Source organism: Gracilinanus agilis, chromosome 4 (genome assembly GCF_016433145.1).
Source record: "Gracilinanus agilis isolate LMUSP501 chromosome 4, AgileGrace, whole genome shotgun sequence".
Classification (NCBI taxonomy): domain Eukaryota; kingdom Metazoa; phylum Chordata; class Mammalia; order Didelphimorphia; family Didelphidae; genus Gracilinanus; species Gracilinanus agilis.
Genome location: NC_058133.1, coordinates 169,754,583 through 169,778,929, shown reverse-complemented (window position 1 = coordinate 169,778,929; position 24,347 = coordinate 169,754,583). Strand labels below are relative to the sequence as shown.

Genomic DNA, 24,347 nt, shown 5'->3' with positions numbered 1-24,347 from the left:
AAGAGCTTACATTCTATTGGGAGAAAACAAGAGTAAATACACATATTTAGGGACAAATACAAAGAAATGATAGTGGAAAAATAAAAGTGGGGGAGCTCTTAAATTGGGCTTTAAAGGGAGCCGGGAGAGCATGAAATGTAATTTTTACAGCAAATAAATAATCCTATTTGATAGGAGAGGGGAAAGTACTGCTTCAGAAAGAAACTGGACAAGATAGACTAGAGTCAGCCTGTGAAGGGTTTTAAATACCAAACAGAAGGATTTATATTTTATCTTAGAAACAACATGGAGTCATTGATGGTTCTTGAACATTGAAGTGACTTGCTCAAACCTATGCTTTAGAAATAACCATTTGGCAGATGCATAGATTGTGAAGAGGAGAGACTTGATACAGAGAAACCAATAAGGAAGCTGTTGAAATAGTTCAAATGAGAGGAAATGAGGGTGTTAATCAGGGGAGTGGAAGGAAGGAGACAGGCAAAAGATGATGCTAATGAAATCTATAAAACTGATTATATAAGAGAAAGTGGAGTGTCAAGATTGTGAATCTAAGTGACTAAAAGAATGGTGGTGCCCTCAACAGAAATAGGGAAGTTAGAAGGAAAAGGGTAAGGTTTAGGGAGAAAGAAAATTAGTTCTGATTTAAACAGATTAACTTTGAAATATCCAAGGGACATCCAAGTGGAAGTATTCAGAAAGCCGAAGGGGAACTAGAGCTCAGAAGAGATGGGGAGGGGTGAGAGTGGTCTCATTACTGCCCTCAGGCAATTACTAACTGAATCTGAGCTTAACTTCTATCTTTCTCAGTTTCTACATCTGCAAAATGGAGACGATGACAGCATTTACTTCCCAAGATGGTTGTGAGGATCCAATGAGATAACATGAGCTAATATTTGTAAAGTTCTAACTGTTGCTTCTTGACCTGCATAAAGGTTCTCAGGGGACAAGCAAGATGATCTAGTAGCTCTCCTTGGAAGGAAAGCTATGGCAAATCTGGGCAGCATACTGAAAAGCAGAAGAGACATCACCTTGCTGACCAAGGTCTGTATAATCAAAGCTGTAGTTTTTCTCCTATCAAAGTATGGCTGGGACTGCTGGACTATAAGGAGAGCTAGGCAAGGCGGAATCACTTTTGAATTGTGGTGCTGGAGAAAATTTTTGAGAGACCTTTGGACAACAAGGAGGTCAAATCAATCAATCCTTTAAAGAAATTAATCCAGACTATTCACTGGAAGGTCAGATATTGAAGCAAAAGCTTAAATACTTTGGCCACAAAATGAGAAGACAGGACTCACTGAACACCTTGAGGCTGGGAAAGATTGAAGGCAAAAGGAAAAGAAGGCAGTAGAGGATGAGATACATAGTGCCATGGAAAACACAAACATGAACTTGGACATGTTTCCAGAGGCAGTAGAGGATAAAAGAACTTGGAATGCTGTTGTCCATGGGGTCAGGAAGAGCCCTGACACTACTGAACAGCCACAACAAATTTAAGTTCCTTGCAAACCCTTAAAGAGTTGTAGAATTACTATTGTTATTAAGAAGTGAATTTGTGGAAGCTGCTGGGGGCGGAAATGATCACAGAATTACTTCGGGAACTGGAAGAAACCTCTCTAAGGCCATTTAATACAACCCCTTCATTTTACAGGTGATTTGCCAAGCTGGAGTCGGGCACTTCGGTGATGACCACTGGCCACTGGGTGGCAGAATGAGTCCACAGTTGTCCCGACTGTATGCAGACCTCCGCACTGGGCTCACTCCAGTCCCTAAAGTCATGCCTCACACCCCACCCTGCCTCCTCCCCACTCTTCCAGAGCCGGCTTTAACTCCTAAACCCCGACGTGCGCTCGCTAGCTTTCGGCCTCCAACCTCAAGACCCTCGGGCTCTCTTTTAGGAATTGTTATGGGATCTAAGAGCCTCGTTGTTCCATCCCGAGAAGAGAGGGAGTCTCCAAAGTTCTCCTTGTGGGCTACAATGTTCTCCAAAGCTCCCTCACTGGGAACTCCTGCGTTCTCTGTCTCCACCTCTCCTCCTATCTAGAAAAACCCGAGCGACCCAGAAATTCTCAGTTTGTACCACGGACAAGTGAACTCTCTTATGCCTCTGTTTCCTCATCTGCAAAATGAAAAGGTTGAACTTGACAATCTCAGAGGTCCCTTCCAGCTTTACTCCTAATACCCTCTGATTCATCTCCGTGGCTTAGTCCTGGAGGGGGAATCACATACAGATGGAGAGTCTAGACTCCAGGTTCCCAGCTCAACTCTCACCCTCTTTCCCCTCTCCACCCTCCAACCCATCATTCCCATAAATCTAGCTACCGCCGCCCTCAACTTTGTCCTTGCAGATTTTCAAGTAAGCAAATGCTTCTCTCACCAGATGTTACTAGGTGGAAGGGGAGGGATAAGAGGAAGGCAAGGAGGAAGGGGACACAGCTGTTAGCGCACACACGCACATACACACACAAACCCCTCTTCAACAAACTTCCCGTCCTCTCGGAAGGCTTTCCCGCTTGTGGTACCAGCTCCCCAGGGAAGGAAGAGAAGACGGAGGTAGGTGTGGCTGGAGACACTTCGAAGAAAAAGGAAGGGAAGTGGGAAGACAGAGGCAGCCAGATTCCGGAGAGGAAGGAGTTAAAGATCCGGGATTGGTTCTTTTGTCACTGAGTCGGAGAGGGAAGAAGGGAGGGTTTGGAGTCCAATAGGGCTCCAGGTCCTTCCCAGTCCCCACATTGCAGACGGAGAGTTCGACTGGACAGCTTGTTCTGCCTGCTGTGGCACCCTGGATCACAGACGCAGGCGCGCGCGAGCGCGGACACACACACACACACACACACACACACACACACACACACACACACACGCGCGCGCACACACGCGCGCACACACACACACACACACACACGCACACACCCCTCCTCCTTCCCTGATCCCTTCCTTCCTTCCTTATCTTTCCCACTTCTCTTACTAGCACACATATACACTCGCCCTCTCACCCACCTGCCCTCTGCTACACACTAACACCGCCTTCCTCTCCTGCTCACTCTCGCCCCTTCGAATTCCTCTTGTCCCTCGCTCAGTCCTAGGGGGCAATCCGGAGCCCAGGAGCCCTGGGATCCCTTCTTTCCCCGTCCCCCTCCCTGGAGATGGACACGAAGCTTCACTGAGAAGAAAGAGGTTGCGTGGGGAGGGGAGGAAACGCGGTGGGCGCTCTCTTGCTCCCCCAGTCCCTCCAGCTGAAGCCATGCGCCGCCCGAGGGGCTCCTCCGGCGCCCTCCTACCTTTCCTCATCCAGTTCGTCCTCCGAGGGTGCCAAGCGAAGAACCTGACAGTGGCCGTGGTCCTACCAGTGACCAACACCACGTACCCATGGTCGTGGTCCCGTGTGGGGCCGGCAGTGGAGATGGCGTTGAAAAAGATGAACGAACAGTCCGACCTGTTGCCGGGCTGGACCGCAGTGCACCAGCTAGGCAGCAGCGAGGACCCCCAAGGGATGTGCTCCGACAGCTGGGCGCCCTTGGTCGCGGTGGACCTCAAAGTGGAGTATAACCCGGCTGTGTTTCTGGGGCCGGGCTGCGTGTACTCCGCTGCACCCGTGGCCCGCTTCACGGCTCACTGGAAGGTACCGCTGCTGACCGCCGGGGCGTCTGCCGTGGGCTTCGGCTCCAAAGATGAGTACGCCCTGACCACCCGCACCGGCCCGAGCCACGCCAAAATGGGGGACTTCGTGGCCACGCTGCACCAGGAGCTGGGCTGGGAGCGCCGCACACTCTTCCTCTACAACGAACCACCCGAACAGATCCGGGACGACCGGCCCTGCTTCTTTGCTATCGAAGGGCTATACTTACGGCTCCAGGCCCGGCTCAATATCACAGTGGACTACCTGCATTTTGTCGATGGGGACCTGGAGTTCTATAGCGCACTTCTGCGGGACGTACAAAAAAAAGGCCGAAGTAAGGGGGTACTCTGAGGCAGCGTGGGAGGAGCCCCCTCGGGAATGAGAGTCCAGCTTTGACTCTACATCTCCACTCCTCCACCCGCAGGATCCCTCAAGCTCCTGACCCATGCTGGCCTCCACCTCTGTGCTCCTTAACCCACTAGCCCTTTCCCTTCCCTTCTCTGTCCTTCCCCTTTTGATCCTCCTCATCCCTCTTTTTTCATTTCTCCTTTTTCGTTCTGCTGTTTCTCCTGCTCTTTATCTCCCCTTCATTTCCTCTTTTCTCTTCTACCTTCCTCCCATTTCCTCACTCTTCATTCCTCCACTGCTTCCCAATTTCTCCATCTTTCCTCTTGGCATTCTGTGTAGATTAGGTCTTCTCCTGCCCTCTTTTCTATTCCTTTCTACCCCAACTTTGTCCTAAGATCTCTCTCTTTTCCCGATTTCCTTTTTCTCTCCTCTTTCCACCCAGTCTTGAGACCATCTCTCTCCCTATACTTCCTGGACCCTCTGTCTTTCCTGATCATCTCCCCCTTTCTCCCTTCAGGTTCAATTTCTGTCCCTATTGTCTTCCTCTCAACTTCTTTTAGTCCTCCTTCCCCTGGACATACTGCTCACTTGCAGAATGGGACTCTAGGGGCATGGGAGTTCATGTGGGAAAGGACAATTTTACAGACCACATTGATAGGAGAAAGCTGCCAAAATAGAGAATTCTCTTCCCGGGGCCCTCATTACCCCCATCTCTCCCCTCCTTCGGCCCCAAACTTCTCCATGAAATTTCTCTCCCCTGCTCATCTAACTCTCCTCCTCTGTCACAGTCATCTATATCTGCAGTTCTCCAAAAACGTTCAGAGACCTGATGCTTCTAGCCCAGGAAGCAGGGATGACAGGGGGAGATTATGTTTTCTTCTACCTTGATGTCTTCGGGAAGAGCCTGCAAGAAGGACACAGCCCTTTCTCAGGAAGGCCATGGCATCAAGGGGATGGGTATGATGCCATTGCCCGAAAGGCCTTCCAGGTGGGTACCCCAAAGTCCTGGTTAGAATAGATATCTTTCATTGTATGATGATGCTGTGCCAAAGGCTCACTCTCCCTCCCAACACTCCACCATCCCCCACCATCCCCCACCAGCCTTTGTTTCCCTAGTCCTTGATGCTTCCAAAGTGGGGTTGAGGTTGGGGGAGATTGTCATCAAGTCAGAAGATGGAGGGTAGAGTAAGTGGATCTGTGGCCAAAGTTGGGGCTTGAGAGCCAAATGGATGACAAATTAGGGCAATGAGGTAAGTCTCCAGTTCAGAGCTGCCTCAGGGTGAGCAGGAGATGGGCTAGCTCTGACTATACTTCCACTTCTGAACTTAGGACTTTAGACTGACCAAACAGAAACAGAGAAACCCTAGAGAGTGATCTCAATATCTCTGGGAATGAGGAACCTTGGAGTCTAGCACCTTCAGCTTTACCTTGTAACCCCTTTCTTCCCTCTCCTCCTCCCCACTGGGCAGGCTGTTAAAATCATCACCTATAAGGAGCCTGATAATCCCGAGTACCCAGAATTTCTGCAGCAGCTCAAAGATTTAGCCCAGAAGAAATTTAACTTCACGGTGGGGGATGGGCTGGTAAGGAAGCCCCATTCTGGCTCCCAAGGCAATGTCCAGCATTACAACCTCTGCACACCACATCCACTGCTCTTCCCGCTGCAACTCTCCCAGCCTTCATGAGCTCCATGTTTCCATCTTAATGTCTTTTGCTTTGTCCTTTTCCATGTTTTTCCCTACTCAGTGTGTTCTGAAAAATGCTCTTAGAGAGCAGAGACTTTTTTTCTCTTTGTATCCCAACTGTCTAGAACTGTCCGATGCCTTTCATACAGTGAGTGTTTAATATTTGAACTGTATTGTATTCTACCTCCACATCCTCCACTACCCACCCCCTGCTTCCCATCACCAGCTACCATATTGCTTGCCCTGACCTTTTACTCTAACAGCCATCATGTATCTTCTCCCTATTCTTCCCTGGTGGCTCCTGATTACTCCATTACCTATCCAGGTACCTAGGGGGAGTCTCCTGACTGTTACTGGTACCTACGGCTTTCTACTTTTCACCTCCCCTGTGTCCTTGCCCAATGCCTTCCTCCCCAACCCACCCATCATCTAAGATAAGATACCCCCTCACCACCATTTCCCCCCAACAGGTGAACACAATTGCAGCCTCCTTCTATGATGGGCTTCTGATCTATGCCCAAGCAGTGACTGAGACACTAGCCAGTGGTGGCTCAGCCACTGATGGGGAAGCTGTCACAAGAAGAATGTGGAATCGAAGTTTCTATGGTCAGAGCCTCAGAGCCTTGGGGGTGGGATGTGTGTGTGTGTGTGTGTGTGTGTGTGTGTGTGTGTGACAGATAGACAGATGGACACTGATGGGAAGGAAAAGAAAGACATCTGAGGGTATTATGTAGTACTTCTAGATGCTTCAGGCTAGAGGGGACCCTGGGAAGTCATCTCAACTAGCATCTATCTAAGCCTCTGTGCTCTTTGACTACCTACCACAGGGAAGAAGAATATCTCTGGCATTTAAAGCCCTTTCCCTCATCTTAGATGTCCACAGCCCCATCAGATCTCCATCCCACTGTCTCCTGTATTTCCACAGGAAATGCCCTCCTTTGTATATGATTTCCATTCTCTTCCTGCTGTGACATCACTACTTTTTGTTCAGAGGAGAGGGATGCTCTTTTGTGCTTATTTAGTATGTGAGGATGGTGGGGGGGGAAACAGAGAGTCAGAGGAGCTTGGCAGTAGAAATAACAACGGTTTGGGGGGCAGGAGACTGGGGTTTGAGTCCTAGATTTATTACTTACTAATCATAAAACACTAGAGAAGTCATTGAATTACTTATAAAATGGGAATAATGATCGTTACGCTGCCTATCCCATAGAATTATTGAGAAGAAAGCATTTTATATGTCCATAAAGTGCTATAGACATGTGAATGGATGTGAAGTATAAGAAAGAGTTTCCTGGACCTTCCTCCCTCTCAGGACACATATCCCTTTCCTCACCCTCCATACTATTTCTGCCTGCCTCAGGTGTTACAGGATACCTAAACATCGATAGCAATGGTGACAGAGAGAATGATTTCTCTCTCTGGGACATGGAGCCTTCTAGCGGTATTTTCAGGGTAAGTTGTGAGGATGGGGGGAGGGGGAATATCATCAATTCTGCCTGACAACTTTTTCCCTACAATGATATCTAAAAGTGCCAGGCTATTTGTCACTCAATAATAGCTGCTCTAACCTTTATCTAATTTGCTCTTACTTTAAAAAAACAAACAAAACATTGATTGCTTTTGGTTTTTCATCACCTTTGTTTCCAAATATATCCCTCACCGCTCCTCCTCTAAAAAGTTATTCCTTGGGGGGCAGCTGGGTGGCTCACTGGATTGAGAGTCAGGCCCAGAGATGGGAGGTCCTGAGTTCAAATCTGGCCTCAGACGTTTCCTGTCTGTGTGACCCTGGGCAAGTGACTTGACCCCTATTGCCTAACCCTTACCACTCTTCTGCCTAAGAACCAATACACAGTACTGATTCTAAAACAGAAGGTAAGGGTTTAAAAAAAATAAGTTATTCCTTGTAATAATGAATAAGAAAGAAAAAGAGCATTTCATCAAAACTAACGAATCATTGATGTGATCTTATGTACAATGTTCCACACCCAAAGTCCTCTGCAAAGAAGGGATCAGTGTACACTTTGATCGCCGATTCAAAGTCATGCTTCATTGCTGTAATTACACATTTAACTTCTTCTTGTCTCCATTTACACTGTTGTCATGTGTGCTATTCTGATTCTGTTCCCACATTTGCATCAGTTCATATGTCTTCTCATGCTTCTCTAAGTATCTCATTTCTCAAGATGTAATAATATTCCATTACGTGTGTACACTACAATTTGTTCAGCTATTCCCCAGTCAATGGGCGGCTAGTTACTTTATTTCTGATACTTTTCTACCACAAAAAGTGCTGCTATGAATATTTTTATATGTATGAGACCTTCCTCTTTCTCTACTCCTTGAGGAATACATACATACATACATACATATATGTATTTAGTTATATCTTTCTGTATATCCATATATCCACATATATAGCTATACATCTTTCTATCTATCTCTATTTCTGAGGAAACTAAGTGGTACAATGGATAGAGCACTGAGCTTAAAGTTTAAATCTAGCCTCAGACACTTATTAGTTGTGTGACCCTGGGCAAGTCACTTAACCTATTTGCCTCAGTTTCCTCATCTGTAAAATGAGCTAGAGAAGGAAATGGAAAACCACACCAGTTTCTCTGCCAAGAAAATCCCAAATGGGGTCATGAAGAATCAAGCACAATTGAACAACAGCAAAATCTACCTCTACTTCTCTGTCTCTATATATCAGATACTGATATATGGAGACACAGCAATGGATCAAAGAATATGAATATTTTATTGGCCTTTTTAGCATAATTCCAAATTGTTGTTTGTTGTTTTTTTCCAGAATGATTGGTGATTACAATTTTACCAACAGTATGAGCTAATTTGCTTTTAAATTTGTTTGACAAATCTCTTCTGCCCTAATCAAATGTCCAGGTTTTAAGTGCTGGTGCTACCTCTTACTGGCTGTGTGACCTTGTACTTAAACCTTCCTAAGCCTCAGTTTTTGCATTAATTACCTCACAGGATTGTTTGTTAGAAAGCACTTTGTAAACCTTAAAGCACATAGAAGTGTTCATTTTTTGTTGTTGTTACTGTAACATCAACAATCAAAGGTGTTTAAAGTACCCAAAGATTTTAAGAAGATCTTGCACAATAGCTTCTTATCTCGCCCAATTTAGTCAAGTAACTGGATTGTTTAAGGATTCAGTCAAAGAAGGCAGAACTTGAGTGAGTAGGAGGTTGATGAAGAGCAAAGGAGAGTGGGAACAACTTTCCCATATTCAGACCTGACCCATCATTTTTCCTTCCATACCTTCCTGTCTCTCCCTACCCCCACCCCAGGTCGTGCTTAACTACAATGGGACAACCCAACAGATGGTTTCTGTCCATGGACGTGAACTGTTCTGGCCCTTAGGGCATCCCCCTCCTGATGTTCCCCCTTGTGGCTTTGATGGTAGAGATCCTGCCTGCAGCCAAGGTAATTCCTTCTTACTCCTCAAATTCTTAATTCTAGATTCCACCTGCTTATGCTCCCTCAGTGGAAAAAGATGGGTCTGGGGAAAGGGAAAGAGAGGTCCTCCTTCACCCTATCTCCCTACCTTTTAGGAAATCCTTCCTCTTTACATAAACTGGAAGTCATCAGCTCCCACAAGCTCAATGATCATCTCCATGTATGTTGTGGTTGTTTCACATGATTCCTCAATTTAAATATCCAGTTCTAAACTCTTTTCTGAACTCCTTCCCTATCTGCTACCTGCTAGACTTTACCAAGGTAGTGGAATCAAGTGGAAAGAACATTGAAAATAGTGTGATGAGATACTGAGTTCAAATCTTGGCTCTGTCACTCCCTACCTCTGTGAACTTGGGCAAGTCACTTAACCTTTGTTATATCATCTCAAATTTCTCATCCATAAAGTGAACAAAGATGTTGGACTGGATAGCTCTAAGGTCCCTTCTAACTCTAGATCTTTGATCCTATTTCCACCTTGTTGTCTTGGAGGTGTCTCAAAACTCCATACTCCCCAAACAGAACTCCTACTTTTCCCCAAATTTCTTTTTCCAAAATTCCCTCTTTCTGGTAAGGACATCATTTAGCCATCTAACTGGTCTCTACTTCAAGTGCCTTCAAAATCCAATTCATCCTCTAAGCAATTACCAAAATGATTTTTCAAAAATAAGTCACTCTTCTGCTCAATGAGCTCCAGTGGCTCCCTATGAACTCCAGATTCAAATTTCAATTCCTCTTTTTAGTATTTACAACTTCATAATCTGACTGACTTCTTCCTACCTTCCTGGTGTTCTTTCTCTTTATTTACCCTTCCATGCATTCCACAATCTAGCAATGTATGGTCCTTGACCATGATACTCCATGACTAGAATGCTTTGCCCCTCCTTAACCTCTGGGTGATCTCCTTGACCTCCTTTAGATTTGAAAATTTTTATTTAATTAATGAATTTAGAATATTTTTCCATGGTTATATGATTCATGTTCTTTCCCTTCCCTCCTCCCACCCCCTCCCATAGCCAACAAGAAATTTCACTGAGTTTTATGTGTCATTGATCCAGACCTATTTCCATATTATTGATATTTGCACCAGGGTCCTCATTTAGAGTTTACATCCCCAATCATATCCCCACCGACCATGTGATCAAGCAGTTGTTTTTCTTTTGTGTTTCTACTCCCACAGTTCTTCCTCTGAATGTGGATTGCCTTCTTTCTCATAAGTCCCTCAGAATTGTCCTGGGTCATTGCATTGCTGCTAGAAGTCCATTGCATTCAATTGTGCCACAGCATATCTGTCTCTGTGTATAAGGTTCTCCTGGTTCTGCTCCTTTCACTCTGCATCAATTCCTGGAGGTTGTTCTAGTTCACATGGAATTCCTCCAGTTCATTATTCCTTATAGCAAATAGTATTCCATCACCAACAGCTATCACAATTTGTTCAGCCATTCCCCAATCGAAGGACATCCCCTCATTTTCCAATTTTTTGCTTGCCCTCCTTAAGACTCGGCTCCAATCCCATCCTCTGCAGGAGACCCTTCCTAGACCTCCCCAGCTCCTAGGGCCTTCCCAGTTGAGATTGCTTTCCACCTGTTCTGTCTATATCTCAGATGTCCCTTATTAACATGTCATCTCCCGCACTGGAATGTGAGCTCTTTGAGGGAAGGGACTATTTTTGCCTTTCTTTGCCCAGTGTTTAGGGGAGTGCCCAGCATAGTTAGCACTCAATAGAGCTTAACTGCCTGCCTGAATATTCATCAGTAATACAAGCATATAACCTTGGAATCATCCTTGACTTTTATATTTCCCTCACTCCTATGTCCAATAAGTTTTTAGTCTTGTCAATTCTCCCTCCACAGGATTTCCCGTTTTGGTCCCTTGTCTTTTCATCACATGGACTCTACTCTAGTTCAGACTAATTGGTCTCCTGACTTCCAGTCTATTTCTTCTCAAATCTATACTCCACACAGCTGCCAAATTGACATTCCTAAAAAATATATCCTGCCATATTATTCCAATACAAAAAAACCTTTGGTGACTCCCTATTACCTAAAAACTGGCATTTAAAACCTTCCATTACCAGGCTCCCACCCAGATACCTCTAAAGTCTTATCTTACTCCCTTTCATGTTCCTTCCATTACCACTGAACTGCCCTGCTAGCTCTTCCCCATACCCGACACTGGAAATAGTGTTATATAGTGGAAAGAATATTGGCTCTGGAGTCAAAGATCTTGGGTTCAAATCCTGTCTCAGGTAAGATTTGCTACCTTACATCCTGCTTAAGTAGCCCAGACCTCAAGGTCGTCATCTATAAATAAGAAGGTTGGACTAGATAGCCTCTAAGGGTCCTTTTCATCTCTAAATCTCTGATCTCCCAACTCTATGTCTTTGCACAGGTGTAGAGTGCATACCCTCCTTATAGAATCCCTAAGCACAGTGGATCAAGCTCCAGGCTTGGAGTTGGGAAGGTCTGGGTTCAAATGTGACCTCAGGCACTTCCTAGCTGCATGACTCTGGACAAGTCGCTTAACCTTGATTGCATAGCCCTTATAACTCTTCTCCCCTACTTAGGATCCATTCAAACAGAATTTAAGAGTTTGGGTTTTGGGTTTTGGGTTTTGAAGACAGACAGTAAGAGTTTTTAAAAAAAAAAAAAAAAGGACAGTTTAGCTACCTACTACGGGAGACTTTACCTGGTCCTTCTTCCCACTTCCATGATTACTCTTTTTCTTTGAGATTACCTTGTGTATACGTTCTATTTACTTTCTGGTGTACTGGAGTAGACTATGATCTTCTTGACAGCAAGGGCCATTTGAATTTTGGTTCCCTGTTCCTAGTGCCCTTCATGTTGCACATAATAAGTACTTCATGCATTTGTGGTTGGATTGCCCTCTAACCCAAGCATCTCCTGGCTGCTTTTCTGCATCTCTTTGGTAGCCTCCCTCTCCACTCTGGAAGTCCTGGCCCTGGTGGGTAGCCTCCTGCTTTTCAGCATCCTGATTGTGTCTTTCTTCATATACAGGTGAGCAGGGTAGAGCTCTGGAGCTGGCAGAATGTGGGGTACAGCTGAGGCTGAAGGTTCTGATGAGGTCCCTGTAGGACACTTAGAGAGTCAGGATTTCAGGGGAGAATAAGAAAAGACTTTAGGGAACTGGAGTACTTGTGGGAGAGGGTCGGGGGGAGTATCTTGGCTACAGGACCGGCCAGAGAGAGGGCAGAAGGGGAGTTACCTGAGAGCCAACTTGGTTTATGCAGAAACCATCTCCTAGTTCTCTCATTGTGGTCCAGCATGACCTGGAGTAGGGGGAGGAGGTAAAGAAGAACAAGAGATAGTAAGGTAGAGAGATTCAGGCAGAAGCCGACCTTTAAGGAGTTAGAGAAAGAGAAGGAGAGTGGGAAGGAGGCTAGAGAAACTGACGGGAGGATTCTTAAACTTTTTTGTGTCCTGCACCCTTTGACAGTCTGATAGAATGTATGGACCTCTTCTCAGAATAATGTTTTTAAATGGATAAAATAAAACATGTAAGATTACAAAGAAAAATTATATTGAAATATAATTATCAAAATTTTAAAAAAATTCATAGACCCCCCCCTGAAATCCATCCACAGTTCCCTGTGGGTTTAAGAACCCTCAACGTAGTAGAAAGAGCAGAGAACAGGAGACATTGGTTCAGATCCCAGCTCTGACAACTATCTGCCGTATGATTGTGGGAAAGTTAGTTTACTCTGAAGAACCTCAGTTTCTTGTATTGTAAAATACAGATAATAATATCTCCTCTACCTACCTTACTAAGTTGTTGGGGAAAAGGTATTTTTCCAATCTTGTAAGTCTGGAGATATGAGATATCATTATTAAATGCTCAAAAATGGTAGAGGCCAGATATAATATTCTAACCAAGAGAAGACTTGGGGGAGCCTAGTACCACCCCCAACCTCCTAACCTGAGCCAGTGGTTCAGTGGGGGCCTCCCTTTTCTGACAGGAAGCTGCAACTAGAGAAGGAGCTAGCCTCGGAACTGTGGAGGGTACGCTGGGAAGATGTGCAGGCCAGCAGCCTCGAGAGGACCCTCCGGAGTGCAGGGAGCCGGCTAACTCTGAGCGCGGTAGGCAAGAGGGGCTGCTTCCCCTAAGGAAGAGAAGTGGCCATGGGGAGGTGAAGGCAGGATGCCAAGAACAAGAGAAGGAGGCTCTTGCCCAGAGGAGTAGAGGAGATGATGCAGGGCAAAAGTTTACCCTGAATATTTTAACTGGAGAGATATTTCTGAAGAGGGGCAGGGGGCCAATTTTAGAGGAAGTTCAGTATAGACTATAGAGGGGCTGGTAGTGGGTGGGATCTCTACTCACCTTCCTGAAGATCAGTTTTCTCATTTTAAAAATGAGGGTAGGGGGCAGCTAGGTGGCCTAGTGGACTGAGAACTAAGCCTAGAGATAGGAGGTCCTGGCTCTCAAATTTGGCCTTAGACACTTCCTAGCTAGATGACCCTGGGCAATTCACAGTTGCCTAGCCCTGACCACTCTTCTGCTTTGGAACCAATACACAGGATTGATTCTAAGAAAGAAGGTAAGGTTTGGGTTTGTTGTTTTGTTTTGTTTTTAAATAAATAAAATAATAAAAATGAGGGCATTTAGGGCAGCTAAGTAGAGAACTACATCTGGCAATGGGATGATGATCTCAGGCACCTCCTAGCTGTATGACCCTGGGCAAGTCACTTAACCCCCATTGTCTAGCCCTTACCCCTCTTCTGCCTTGGAACCAATATACAGTATTGATTCTAAGACAAAGGGGAAAGGTTTGTTTGTATGTTTTTAAATAAAAATGAGAACCTTCAGAGCAGCTAGATAGATAGAGAACCAGGTCTGGAGATGGGGAGTCCTGGGTCCAAATTTGATCTCAGGCACTCCTAGCTGTGTGACCCTGGGCAAGTCACTTAACCCCAATTGCCCAGCCCTTACCACTCTTCTGCCTTGTTCCCTACTTCTGGGAAGGGTGAGGTCAAGAGGATTACTTGAGCTCAGAAGTTCTGAACTAATAATAAACACAATATAATACAACATAACATAATGTGATAAATTATAATATAATATAATAATAGCATGTAGTTAGCACCTACTAAGTGCCAGGCACTGTGCTAAGGGCTTTACAGATATTATTTTATTGGATTGTCACAGCAACCCTGGGAGGGAGGTTCTATTGTCATCCCCATTTTACAGTCAAGGAAACTGAGGCAGATAGAAGTGAAGTAACTTGCTTAGGGGTCACACAGCTAGGAAATATCTGAGATCAGATTTGAACTCAGAGTTTCCTGACTCTAGGCCCATTCTCTGGGCCACCTCCTGCCTGTAAGCAATAGAACAGCAGGGGGACCCACACTTGCCTGGGTATCCACACTAAGTCTGGTACCAGGATGGTAAGCTCTCAGGGTTGGGAGGCCACCAGACTTCCTAAGGAGGAAAAAATCAGCCCAGGCCCAAGGCAGCAAGTCAAAGCTTCAGTGTCCTTCGCTGCTAGAATCAGGCCTGTGAGGGACTGGGAGAGATGAGGAGATCCAATTTTAAGGGGGGGCAGGAAAGGGTCGGAGGAGAAACCAACTGCCTGTTTACCTCACAGGGTTATTTGGAGTATTAAATGAGATCATAGACTCCAAGGTGGAAAGGACCTTATAGTTCATCTATGTCAACCATAACTGAACAGGAATCTTCCCACCCTGGCTTCCTTTAAGTCTTTAATTAGATTAAATTGAAATTTAAAATGTTAAACCCCTACCTTCCATCTTAGAATCAATATTGGTTCCAAGGCAGAAGAGCAGTGAGGGCTAGGCAATGGGGGATACGTGACTTTCCCAGGGTCACACAGCTAGGAAGCATCTGAGGTCAGATTTGAACCCAAGACTTCCCATCTCCAGGTGTGGCTCTCAATGTACTGAGCTACCTACCAAACTAAAATTTTAAAACTAAATTTTAAAACTACTTAAAAATCCTACCCTCTACAGGAAGCCTTTCCCAATTCCTCTTAATTTTAGTGCCTTGCTGATTGTTTCCTCTTTATTCAGTCTGTAGCTCCTCTGTCCATATTTCTTTGCGTTAGAGTGTGAGTTCCTTGAGGGCAGAGATGATCTTCTGGCTTTCTTTGTATCCTCGGGACTTAGCACTGAGGCTTATTGAATGTTCCTTGACTTTCTGACTGACAACAGCCCTGGTTGGTGGCCATTCAGGCTCTGCTGGACATGCTCTGGTGAAGGGGAGTCCATTCCCTCCCAAGGCAGTTCATTTCCTTTGGAACAGCTCCAATCATTAGGAAGCTGTTGTTGTTTTTCTGACATCAAGCTAAAACCTGGCCTCTCACCACTCTTGGTTCTACTTTCTTGGACCATACAGAACAAATCTAATCCATGTGACAGACCTTCAGAGGATCAATAATTCAATCAACAAGCTTTTAGTAAGTTCCTACTATGTGCTAAGTGCTGGAAATACAAAGAAAGAAGTGAAACAGGCTCTCCTCTCAAGGAGCTTGCATTCTATCCAAGGAGATAGCAAGAAGACATTTTTGGAGACCCCCAAAGTCTTTAGTTCTCCAGGCTAACCATCCCCAGCTCCATCATCTGGTCTCCATTTGTCGTTGTTTCAGTTTCTCTCTCCATTCTGATTACCCTTCTCTGGACATGCTCCAGTTTGCCAAAGTTAGCACCCAGTACTGATCGCCATAGTTCAGCTGATGTCACAGGCAGATTGTAGTGAGATTATCCCTCCCCTTGGTCTAGACCCTATACCTCTCATGATACAGCTTACATTCGGTTTTTGGGGCTGCCTGTCCTACCTGGCTGGTTTAATATCTAACTTGCTGCATGACCTTTGACAAGTCATTCAACATCCCTGAGCCTATTTACTCATCTATAAAATGGAGTTAATGATAATCAGTTGCCCTGCCTGTCTCAAAAGTGGGACCTTGGGAGGAACAGAACAGTAATATTCTGCTTTGTTTTTACCACCTCTTTTAGTTTTTTTCCCCTTGGGTCTATAGGGGAGAAAACAAAACCACAGAAGAGTCTTCCTGGACTCTCCAAGGATCCGGTGGGATAATGAATGGGAAGGCAGAATGTAAACATAAAGGCCCTGGGAAGGAGAAGTAGACCAGGGCAGGAATAGACAGGATGGTGGGTGAGTGATGACCAGGACTGAAGTGATTGGCAGGATCAGGATGGGAATCTGGGGAGGGAGTTATCCTATGTGGGGTGCAGCTGATCACCATCCTTGCATATTACCACTTCTGCAGAGAGGTTCCAACTACGGTTCCTTGATGACCACTGAGGGCCAGTTCCAGATTTATGCCAAGACAGCCTATTACAAGGTGGGGGACCTGGAGTGTGACTTGGGATTTCTGGTACCTGGGGACTAGAGAGGAAAAAGATGGGTTCTTTGGGCTGGGGCATGGGCTAGGGGAATCAGTTAGGGCCTGAAAGGAAATCAGTGGAGAGCCAGAAAGCCATAGTCTGTTTTATACTAAATTCTTTTTTCTTTGTCCAGGGCAATCTTGTGGCTATAAAACATGTGAACCGAAAACGCATTGACCTGACCCGAAAAGTCCTATTTGAGTTAAAACATGTAATATGGGGTGGAGGGAGCTAGTTACTGGGAAGGAAATCCTGGGGAGGATATGGGAGAGGTACCTAATGGAAAGGGTTGCAGTTGACACCACAGGGCTTTCTGAGAGATGGAGGACCAGAGGAGATAATTGGAAAGGAAATAGGAGAGTCATCAGGGTACATGTTAATTGGGGGAATTGGCAAAGAATGAGGAGTATAGAAGAACCATGAGGTTAGCAGGAGGGGTTAGATGGAAGGGGAAGCGAGACTCTGGCAGCATTTTTACTCTGTTACTTGCCTTCAGATGAGAGATGTACAAAATGAACACCTGACAAGGTTTATTGGTGCCTGTACTGATCCCCCCAACATTTGTATTCTCACTGAATATTGTCCACGAGGGAGCCTTCAGGTGAGAGGACACAGGGAAGGAGGGGATGTGGAAAGAATGTATAATGGAGGTGGAGAGGAAAACCCAACACCCAAGGAGGACAGAGTCAGAATGGGAGAAACTGCATGGGATGGAGGATGAAGAGGAGGTGGTTCCATGGTGGGAGGCAGAATTGGGGGGTGATGTGGGCAAGTAGGCTAACTTTCTCAGGTTTCCCTGGATGCTCACCCTACAGGATATCTTGGAGAACGAGAGTATTACCCTAGACTGGATGTTCCGATACTCACTCACAAATGACATTGTTAAGGTTCGTCCCGATTTAAGGAAGAGGAGATGGGAAGGGGGGATGAGAATGGGGACAGCAGAGTGGCTATCAGCTGTGGTACGATGGGAAAGAACATTACATTTGAAGTCAGGAGAGGACCTGGATTCAAATCTCTCTTCTTCTACTAATGGGCAAAGCACATTCTACTCTGGAAATCAGTAAAAGGAGAGAGGTTGGATTAGACAACTTCTCAGGTCCTTCTCAGATGAAAATTATATGACCTTGTATTTGAAAATCCATTTCAATTCAACAAATGTTGAAAAAGGCAAATGTCTCTAAGCTCTGGGGATACAAAGAGAGCTCCCCTCCTTTCTCCTGCTTTCCCCAGGGAATGCTGTTTCTGCACAATGGTGCCATTTGCTCCCATGGGAACCTCAAGTCATCCAACTGCGTAGTAGATGGGCGCTTCGTGCTCAAGATCACAGACTATGGGTTGGAGAGCTTCCGAGTGCCAGAGCCAGAGCACAGCTATGCCCTCTATGCCAGTGAGACCTTGCCCTTGACCGCTTGACTCTAGCCCTAAGAATAGGAGTGCCCTCTAAGCTAATGAGATTGACTCAACTGAACTCTGATGATCTTGGCTAAGTAATTACTCTATCTGAACCTCAGTTTCTTCATTTGTAAAATGTAGAGTTGGATTAAGTTATCTCCAATGTCTTTTTGACCTCAGGTGTGAGTATAGCCTCAGACTGGATGCTAGTGACCCCAGCACCCTTCATCTATGAAAGTTAACACTCTCAATCCTATAACCTAACTTCAAATGTCTCCCCCTTCATTCCTAAGCTGTGGAGGGTCTCTGTAACCTCCCTCTGTGACCTTTGACTTCTGACCCCCAGAGAAGCTGTGGACAGCCCCTGAGCTACTTCGAATGGCAGTCCCTCCTGCCCAGGGCACCCAGGCAGGTGACATTTACAGTTTCGGGATCATCCTTCAGGAGATAGCTCTTCGGAGGGGGGTGTTCCATGTGGAGGGAATGGACCTCAGTCCCAAAGGTGAAAGGACCACCTTTTTGCTATATCTTCCCATCCCCACACTCAGCCCTGGCACTGATTTTAACCCTAAGGGAGATACTCCTTTCCCTGAAAAAAAAAGAGGGGGAAAAAAAGAAAGAAGGAAGGAAGGAAAAATTGTCCAAATCTCCTTTTTTCTAATTGACCTGGATTTCAAGGAGAGAATTCTCACATTTTCCCCTAGTACCCAATGTCCCACTGTCAAGCTTCCTTCATCCCTTCATCTCTCCTCTCTACAGCCAGAGCTAGATTCACTTTCAGCTTAACTCCTTTCCTGGGCCACCTCCTCTAATACCCTGGACCTAGATCCCTGAACATTCTACCTCCCTTATATATCATGATGTACCCCCTCCCAGGACTATACTCTAAGCCCCCAGAAATCCCTAGTTCATGTCCACCAGCCCACAAACCCATTTTCTGGCTGAAAAATGATCCTTCCCTGCTCCAATCATCTATGCAGAAATTATTGAGCGAGTAGTCCGAGGGGAACAGCCCCCATTCCGGCCATCCCTGGCCCTCCATTGTCATCTGGAGGAACTGGGACAACTGATGCAGAAGTGCTGGGCTGAAGACCCACAGGAGCGCCCACCCTTCCAACAAATCCGTCTGATGTTGCGGAAGTTCAACAGGTCTCTCTTTTCCCCAAATACACACACTCTGCTCCCCTACCCCTCTATCATCCCTATCCCCCATCACCTCTCACCAATCCTACTTCTTCTATTTCCACTAATCCTTTTCTATCCTTTGTCACCTTAAACCATCCTCCTCAGACATCTATTTCTATCCTTCTTTTCTTCTATCCCTTTACCCCATCACTAATATTTATCCATTCTCCTTCCCTTTATTTCTCATTCTCTTTTCCATTCCCTTCTTTTATCCTCTTTATAGCTCCCCTCCCTTCCCACTCTTCTCCCCATATCCTTCTAACTTTCTCCTTCACCTTCCATTTCCTTCCTCATTCTCTTGACCCACTCATTCCTCCATCACTCCATCATCCATCCCTATATCATAGGGCTGGTTGAGAGGAAGACACCTTGTAAAATTTAGAAGTGTATTAAAATGCTATTTTACTCTTCTTCCTTTCCCCTCATTCCTTGAAGGGCTACATAAACATCAGTTATTATTATAGCTTCCTCTTTCATCTTCTACTCTCTTCTCTATCCCTTCCATTTTTCTTCCTTCTCCCACATCTCCCCCTCCACCCTCTCCATTTTTCCAGTCTCTCCTCATTTCTTTCCACTCCCTCTTACTCAATCCTTAATCCTTTTTCTTCCTTAAATATTATTTCTTTTCCATCTATCTTTGCCCCAGGTGTGTTGTGAGGCTCTAATCAAATGACAGATGTAAAGTACTCTGTAAACCTTAAAGCATTAGGTAAATTCCAGTTATTGTTGTTGTTGTTGTTGTTAGCCTCCAGCCTCCAGGCTGAGAATAACTTAATTCCCCAGCATTTTACTGCACTTCTGCTGAGCTCAAGCCAAGTTTATAGAGCAATATAGGGGCATGCTGGTAAATGGTTAACAACTAGGCTCTCTTGGAAAAACAAACAAACATCTATACATATACTTTTAAGTTCAATCTGCATCAACACTTTCTTAAGCATAGGCAATTGACAAAACAACAAATCAAGCCCTTTTGTAAAAATTGCCATTTTCTGAGGTATAATGTTCACACTGAAAATTTCAGGTTTTGAGAGTCAGTTAGAGCTAGTTGCAACATAGGCTTGTATTCCCCTTTCCACTCCTTTTTACCTTTTTTCCCTTTTAAATTGATGTCTTTTGTCTTTACATCAATTATTTTTCACTTCACCCTCTAAATTGAACCCTTTTTTCTGACATAATAATATATGGGCCTGAGACCTCTTCTGACAGTGTATACGATATTCTGCCCTGGTCATTCCCCACCTCTCTCTTATGAAGGAGGTGATATATTTCATTATTTCTTCTTTAGGACTTTCATTATTTGTTGTCTCATCATTCAGAATTCAATTTGCTTTTTTTGATTTTTTTCAAGTACATTGGTGTTATTATCTTGTATATTGTTCTCTCGGGTCTGCCTGTCCTGCTCTATATCAGTTGATACAAATCTATTCACATTTCTCTGAATTCCTCATATTCAGCATTTCTTGATACAAAAGAATATTCAATTACATTCCTGTACCATAGTTTTTTCAGCCATTACCTACTTTGTTTCCAGGTATTTGCTATCACTGAATGCTGCAACAAATTTAGTTAATTCTGGGCTTTTATGTCTGTCCTCAAAAGTATATACCCCAGTAGTGGGATTGCTGGGTCCAAGGGTAAGGATGGGTTAGGTGCTTCTTTTTTTTTTTTTTTAAACATTTATTAATATTTATTTTTTTGAAAAGTTAACATGGTTACATAATTCATGCTCTTACTTTCCCCTTCACCACCACCCCCAACTTCCTCCTCCCCACCATGGCTGATGTGTATTTCCACTGGTTAAATGTGTCATTGATCAAGACCTATTTCCAAATTGTTGATAGTTGCATTGGTGTGGTAGTTTCAAGTCTACATCCCCAATCATGTCCACCCCAACCCATGCGATCAAGCAGTTGTTGTTCTTCTGTTTCCACTCCTGCAGTTCTTCCTCTGAATGTGGGTAGCATTCTTTTCCATAAATCCCTCAGAATTTTCTTGGGTCATTGCATTGCTGCTAGTACAGAAGTCCATTACATTCTATTTTACCACAGTGTATCAGTCTCTGTGTACAATGTTCTTCTGGCTCTGCTCCTTTCACTCTGCATTAATTCCTGGAGGTCATTCCAGTTCACATGGAATTCCTCCAGTTTATTATTCCTTTGAGCACAATAGTATTCCATCACCCGCATATACCACAATTTGTTCAGCCATTCCCCAATTGAAGGACATACCCTCATTTTCCAGTTTTTTGCCACCACAAAAAGCGCAGCTATAAATATTTTCGTACAAGTCTGTTTATCTATGATCTCTTTGGGATACAAACCCAACAATGGTATGGCTGGATCAAAGGGCAGGCATTCTTTTATAGCCCTTTGAGCATAGTTCCAAATTGGTTAGGTGCTTCTTTTGAGTAATTCCAAATTGAATTCCTGAATGGTTAGACTACTTCGCAACTACAATAAAGCACCAGTTGTGCCTATTTTCCCACGACCCCTCTAATATTGATCTCTCATCTTGTATCATCTTTGCCAATTTGCATCACATTCAGTGAAAACTCAGCATTGTTCATTCACATTTTTCATATGGTTACTCATCTGGAGCATGTTTTCATGTGGTTATGTTCCTCCTCCTTCTTCGCCTCCCTCTCCCTTCATTCTTCGCCTCCTTCCAACCTTCATCTTTCACAGTCCTTCATCCTCTCTCTTCCTCCATCCTTCTTCCTTCCCTCACAGCTCTATTTGTCCACAATCCTTCACCCATCTCCGTCTCAATCTTTCCATTAAGTCACTCTATCACAGATCCTAGGTGTGGTAGTAGGATGACATTAAAGATTTCTTCTTCCTTCTGGGAAGGCTCTTCTGGGCCCTGGGTGTTCTCTTCAACACTGATGGGGTTCTTGGTAAAGGCAGAAGAGGCTGGAGCCCAATTCCTTACATCTCACATACCACACACGCACACACACAGCATTCCCTTCGTCCTTCAACCTGGAGTCTCCAGCCTTCATCCCAATCCCCTCCTGTCCCATGACCAGGGAGAACAGCAGCAACATCCTAGACAACTTGCTTTCAAGAATGGAGCAGTATGCCAACAATCTGGAGGAGTTGGTGGAAGAACGAACACAGGCCTATCTAGATGAGAAACGGAAGGCTGAGGCCCTACTCTACCAGATTCTGCCCCAGTGAGTACCCACCTGCCTTGGGGTCTCCAAACTCTCCTCAAATGCTCAAATAGGACCTCTTTCTTCAACCCGCCTCTTGGCCAACTACCTTCTGCAGGCTCCCTAGTACTTAGCCAAGCTCTCAGAGATCATCTATGTAAATTAAAGTGTGATATATAAATGTTAGCCAACATTATCCCTGCCATTATTATTTTAAAATAGCCAGCATAATAATAATGACCAGTATTTACATGGTGGTCTTTTTTTAAACCCTTATCTTCCATCTTAAGAATCAATACTGTGTATTGGTTTCAAGGTGAAAGAGCTATAGAGGCTAGACAATTAGGGTTAAGTGACTTACTCAGGGTCACATAGCTAGGAAGTGTCTGAGGCCAGATTTGAACCTAGGACTTCCCATCTCTGGGCATGGTTCTCAATACACTGAGCCACCCAGCTGTCCCCCTCCTCCATTTATATAGAGCTTTAAGGTTTTCAAAGTGCTTTATAAATATTATCTCATTTATAAATGCATGTAATACATAAATGTATGTAATCTCCCAAAGGATTGATAGCTCTCAGGCTTCCTTCATGCCTATTTAAGAATCCTCTCTATTTTTCAGGGATCTCTGAGGTCTACTCAACTTCAACTCTGTCTGTCTGTCTGTCTGTCTGTCTGTTTTTCTCTCTCTCTCTCTTAAACCCTTCCCTTCTGTCTTAGTATGAATTCAAAGACAGAAGACTGATAAGGACTAGGCAATAGGGATTAGGTGACTTGCTCAAGGTCACACAGCTAGGAATTGTCTGAGGGTAGATTTGAACCTAGGTCCTCCCAACTTTAGGCCTGGTTCTCTATACACTGAGCCACCAAACTGCCCCTAAATAAATGTATTTTTTTTTAATAAATAGATTTTTTTAAAAGGAACTCTGATCAACATAGTGACCAATGATGATTCCAGAGGATTAATGATAAAACATGCAACTCCCCTTCTGACAGAGAGCTACCATGCTTGGTGCTCTGTCCACTGAGCTACCCACCTGCCTCCCTTGACTCTTTCTTGATGATATGGCCTCCCTTCTCATTCCTGTTATCAGTGCCACTCCCCAGAATCTTCTCCACCTCCCTGAGATACCACACAGCTCCCTATCTACTCAATTTTGCTCAATAAGCTTATTGGACAAAGGCCTCTACAAGTTACTACACATACCTAACTTGCCTCCTACCCTCACCCTCTGAGCCTGACCCTTTCTCCCCTCTGCCCTGGTTCCCAGCTCAGTGGCGGAGCAGCTGAAGCGAGGAGAGACAGTCCAGGCGGAGGCCTTTGACAGTGTCACCATCTTCTTCAGTGACATAGTTGGCTTCACAGCTCTATCTGCAGAAAGTACCCCCATGCAGGTGAGTAGGGTCCCAGGGCCTGGGCTAGTAGAAAGACACAACAATCCAGAAGTTTATAAAGAGGTAAAGCCCACTGGCATACTCCATCTGGGTGTGAGAGCTTTATCCCAAGTCTTTTTCCCTATTTCTCCATCACCTTATGCTCAGGCTGCCTTTTCCTATTAATATTTTTTTTCTTAAAACCCTTACTTCCCATCTTAGAATCAATGTTGTGTACTGGTTCCAAGATGGGAGAGTGGTAAGAGTTGGGTAATGGGAATTAAATTATTTGCCCAGGGTCACATAACTAGGAAATGCCTGAAGTCAAATTTGAATCCAGGACCTCCCATCTCTAGGTCTGGCTCTCAATTCCCTGAGCTACCCAGCTGCCCCCTCCTATCAATATTTCCAGAGTAAAAATTCCCTTTCTTCTTGATGCTTGGCTTCCTTCCCAGGTGGTGGCCTTGCTTAATGACTTGTACACCTGCTTCGATGCTGTGATCGACAACTTTGATGTCTACAAGGTGACAGGATTTGGGGTTGGGGTGGGGGGATGTTGGAAGAAAAAGAAGAAACAGAATTATAGAGAGAGAGAGGGAGACAGAAACAAACGAAGGAAGGAAGGAAGAAAGGAAGGAAGAAAGGAAGGAAGGAAGGAAGGAAGGAAGGAAGGAAGGAAGGAAGAGAGAGAGAGAGAGAAAGGGAGGAAGGAAGGAAGGAAGGAAGGAACGAAGGAAG

General features: G+C 44.8%; 1 protein-coding gene across 2 annotated transcripts in view; it reads left to right on the top strand.

Annotated features, from left to right (window-relative positions):
• The first annotated feature begins 2,912 nt into the window (after window positions 1–2,912).
• Window positions 2,913–24,347, top strand: part of NPR1 (natriuretic peptide receptor 1) — a 24,874-nt gene continuing 3,439 nt past the window's right edge. Inside the window, exons 1-18 of one of the 2 annotated variants that reach the window (XM_044676862.1) lie at window positions 2,913–3,950; window positions 4,753–4,952; window positions 5,434–5,547; window positions 6,120–6,255; window positions 7,010–7,101; window positions 8,956–9,091; window positions 12,054–12,138; window positions 13,098–13,218; window positions 16,386–16,460; window positions 16,637–16,714; window positions 17,000–17,104; window positions 17,319–17,390; window positions 17,737–17,893; window positions 18,245–18,400; window positions 18,879–19,047; window positions 22,112–22,258; window positions 23,507–23,630; window positions 24,065–24,133. In XM_044676862.1, coding sequence (XP_044532797.1) covers window positions 3,242–3,950; window positions 4,753–4,952; window positions 5,434–5,547; window positions 6,120–6,255; window positions 7,010–7,101; window positions 8,956–9,091; window positions 12,054–12,138; window positions 13,098–13,218; window positions 16,386–16,460; window positions 16,637–16,714; window positions 17,000–17,104; window positions 17,319–17,390; window positions 17,737–17,893; window positions 18,245–18,400; window positions 18,879–19,047; window positions 22,112–22,258; window positions 23,507–23,630; window positions 24,065–24,133 — 2,745 coding nt within the window. In that variant the 5' untranslated portion in view covers window positions 2,913–3,241. The remainder of the gene's footprint in view (window positions 3,951–4,752; window positions 4,953–5,433; window positions 5,548–6,119; window positions 6,256–7,009; window positions 7,102–8,955; window positions 9,092–12,053; window positions 12,139–13,097; window positions 13,219–16,385; window positions 16,461–16,636; window positions 16,715–16,999; window positions 17,105–17,318; window positions 17,391–17,736; window positions 17,894–18,244; window positions 18,401–18,878; window positions 19,048–22,111; window positions 22,259–23,506; window positions 23,631–24,064; window positions 24,134–24,347) is intronic. The other variant, XM_044676863.1, reaches the window with a different exon arrangement.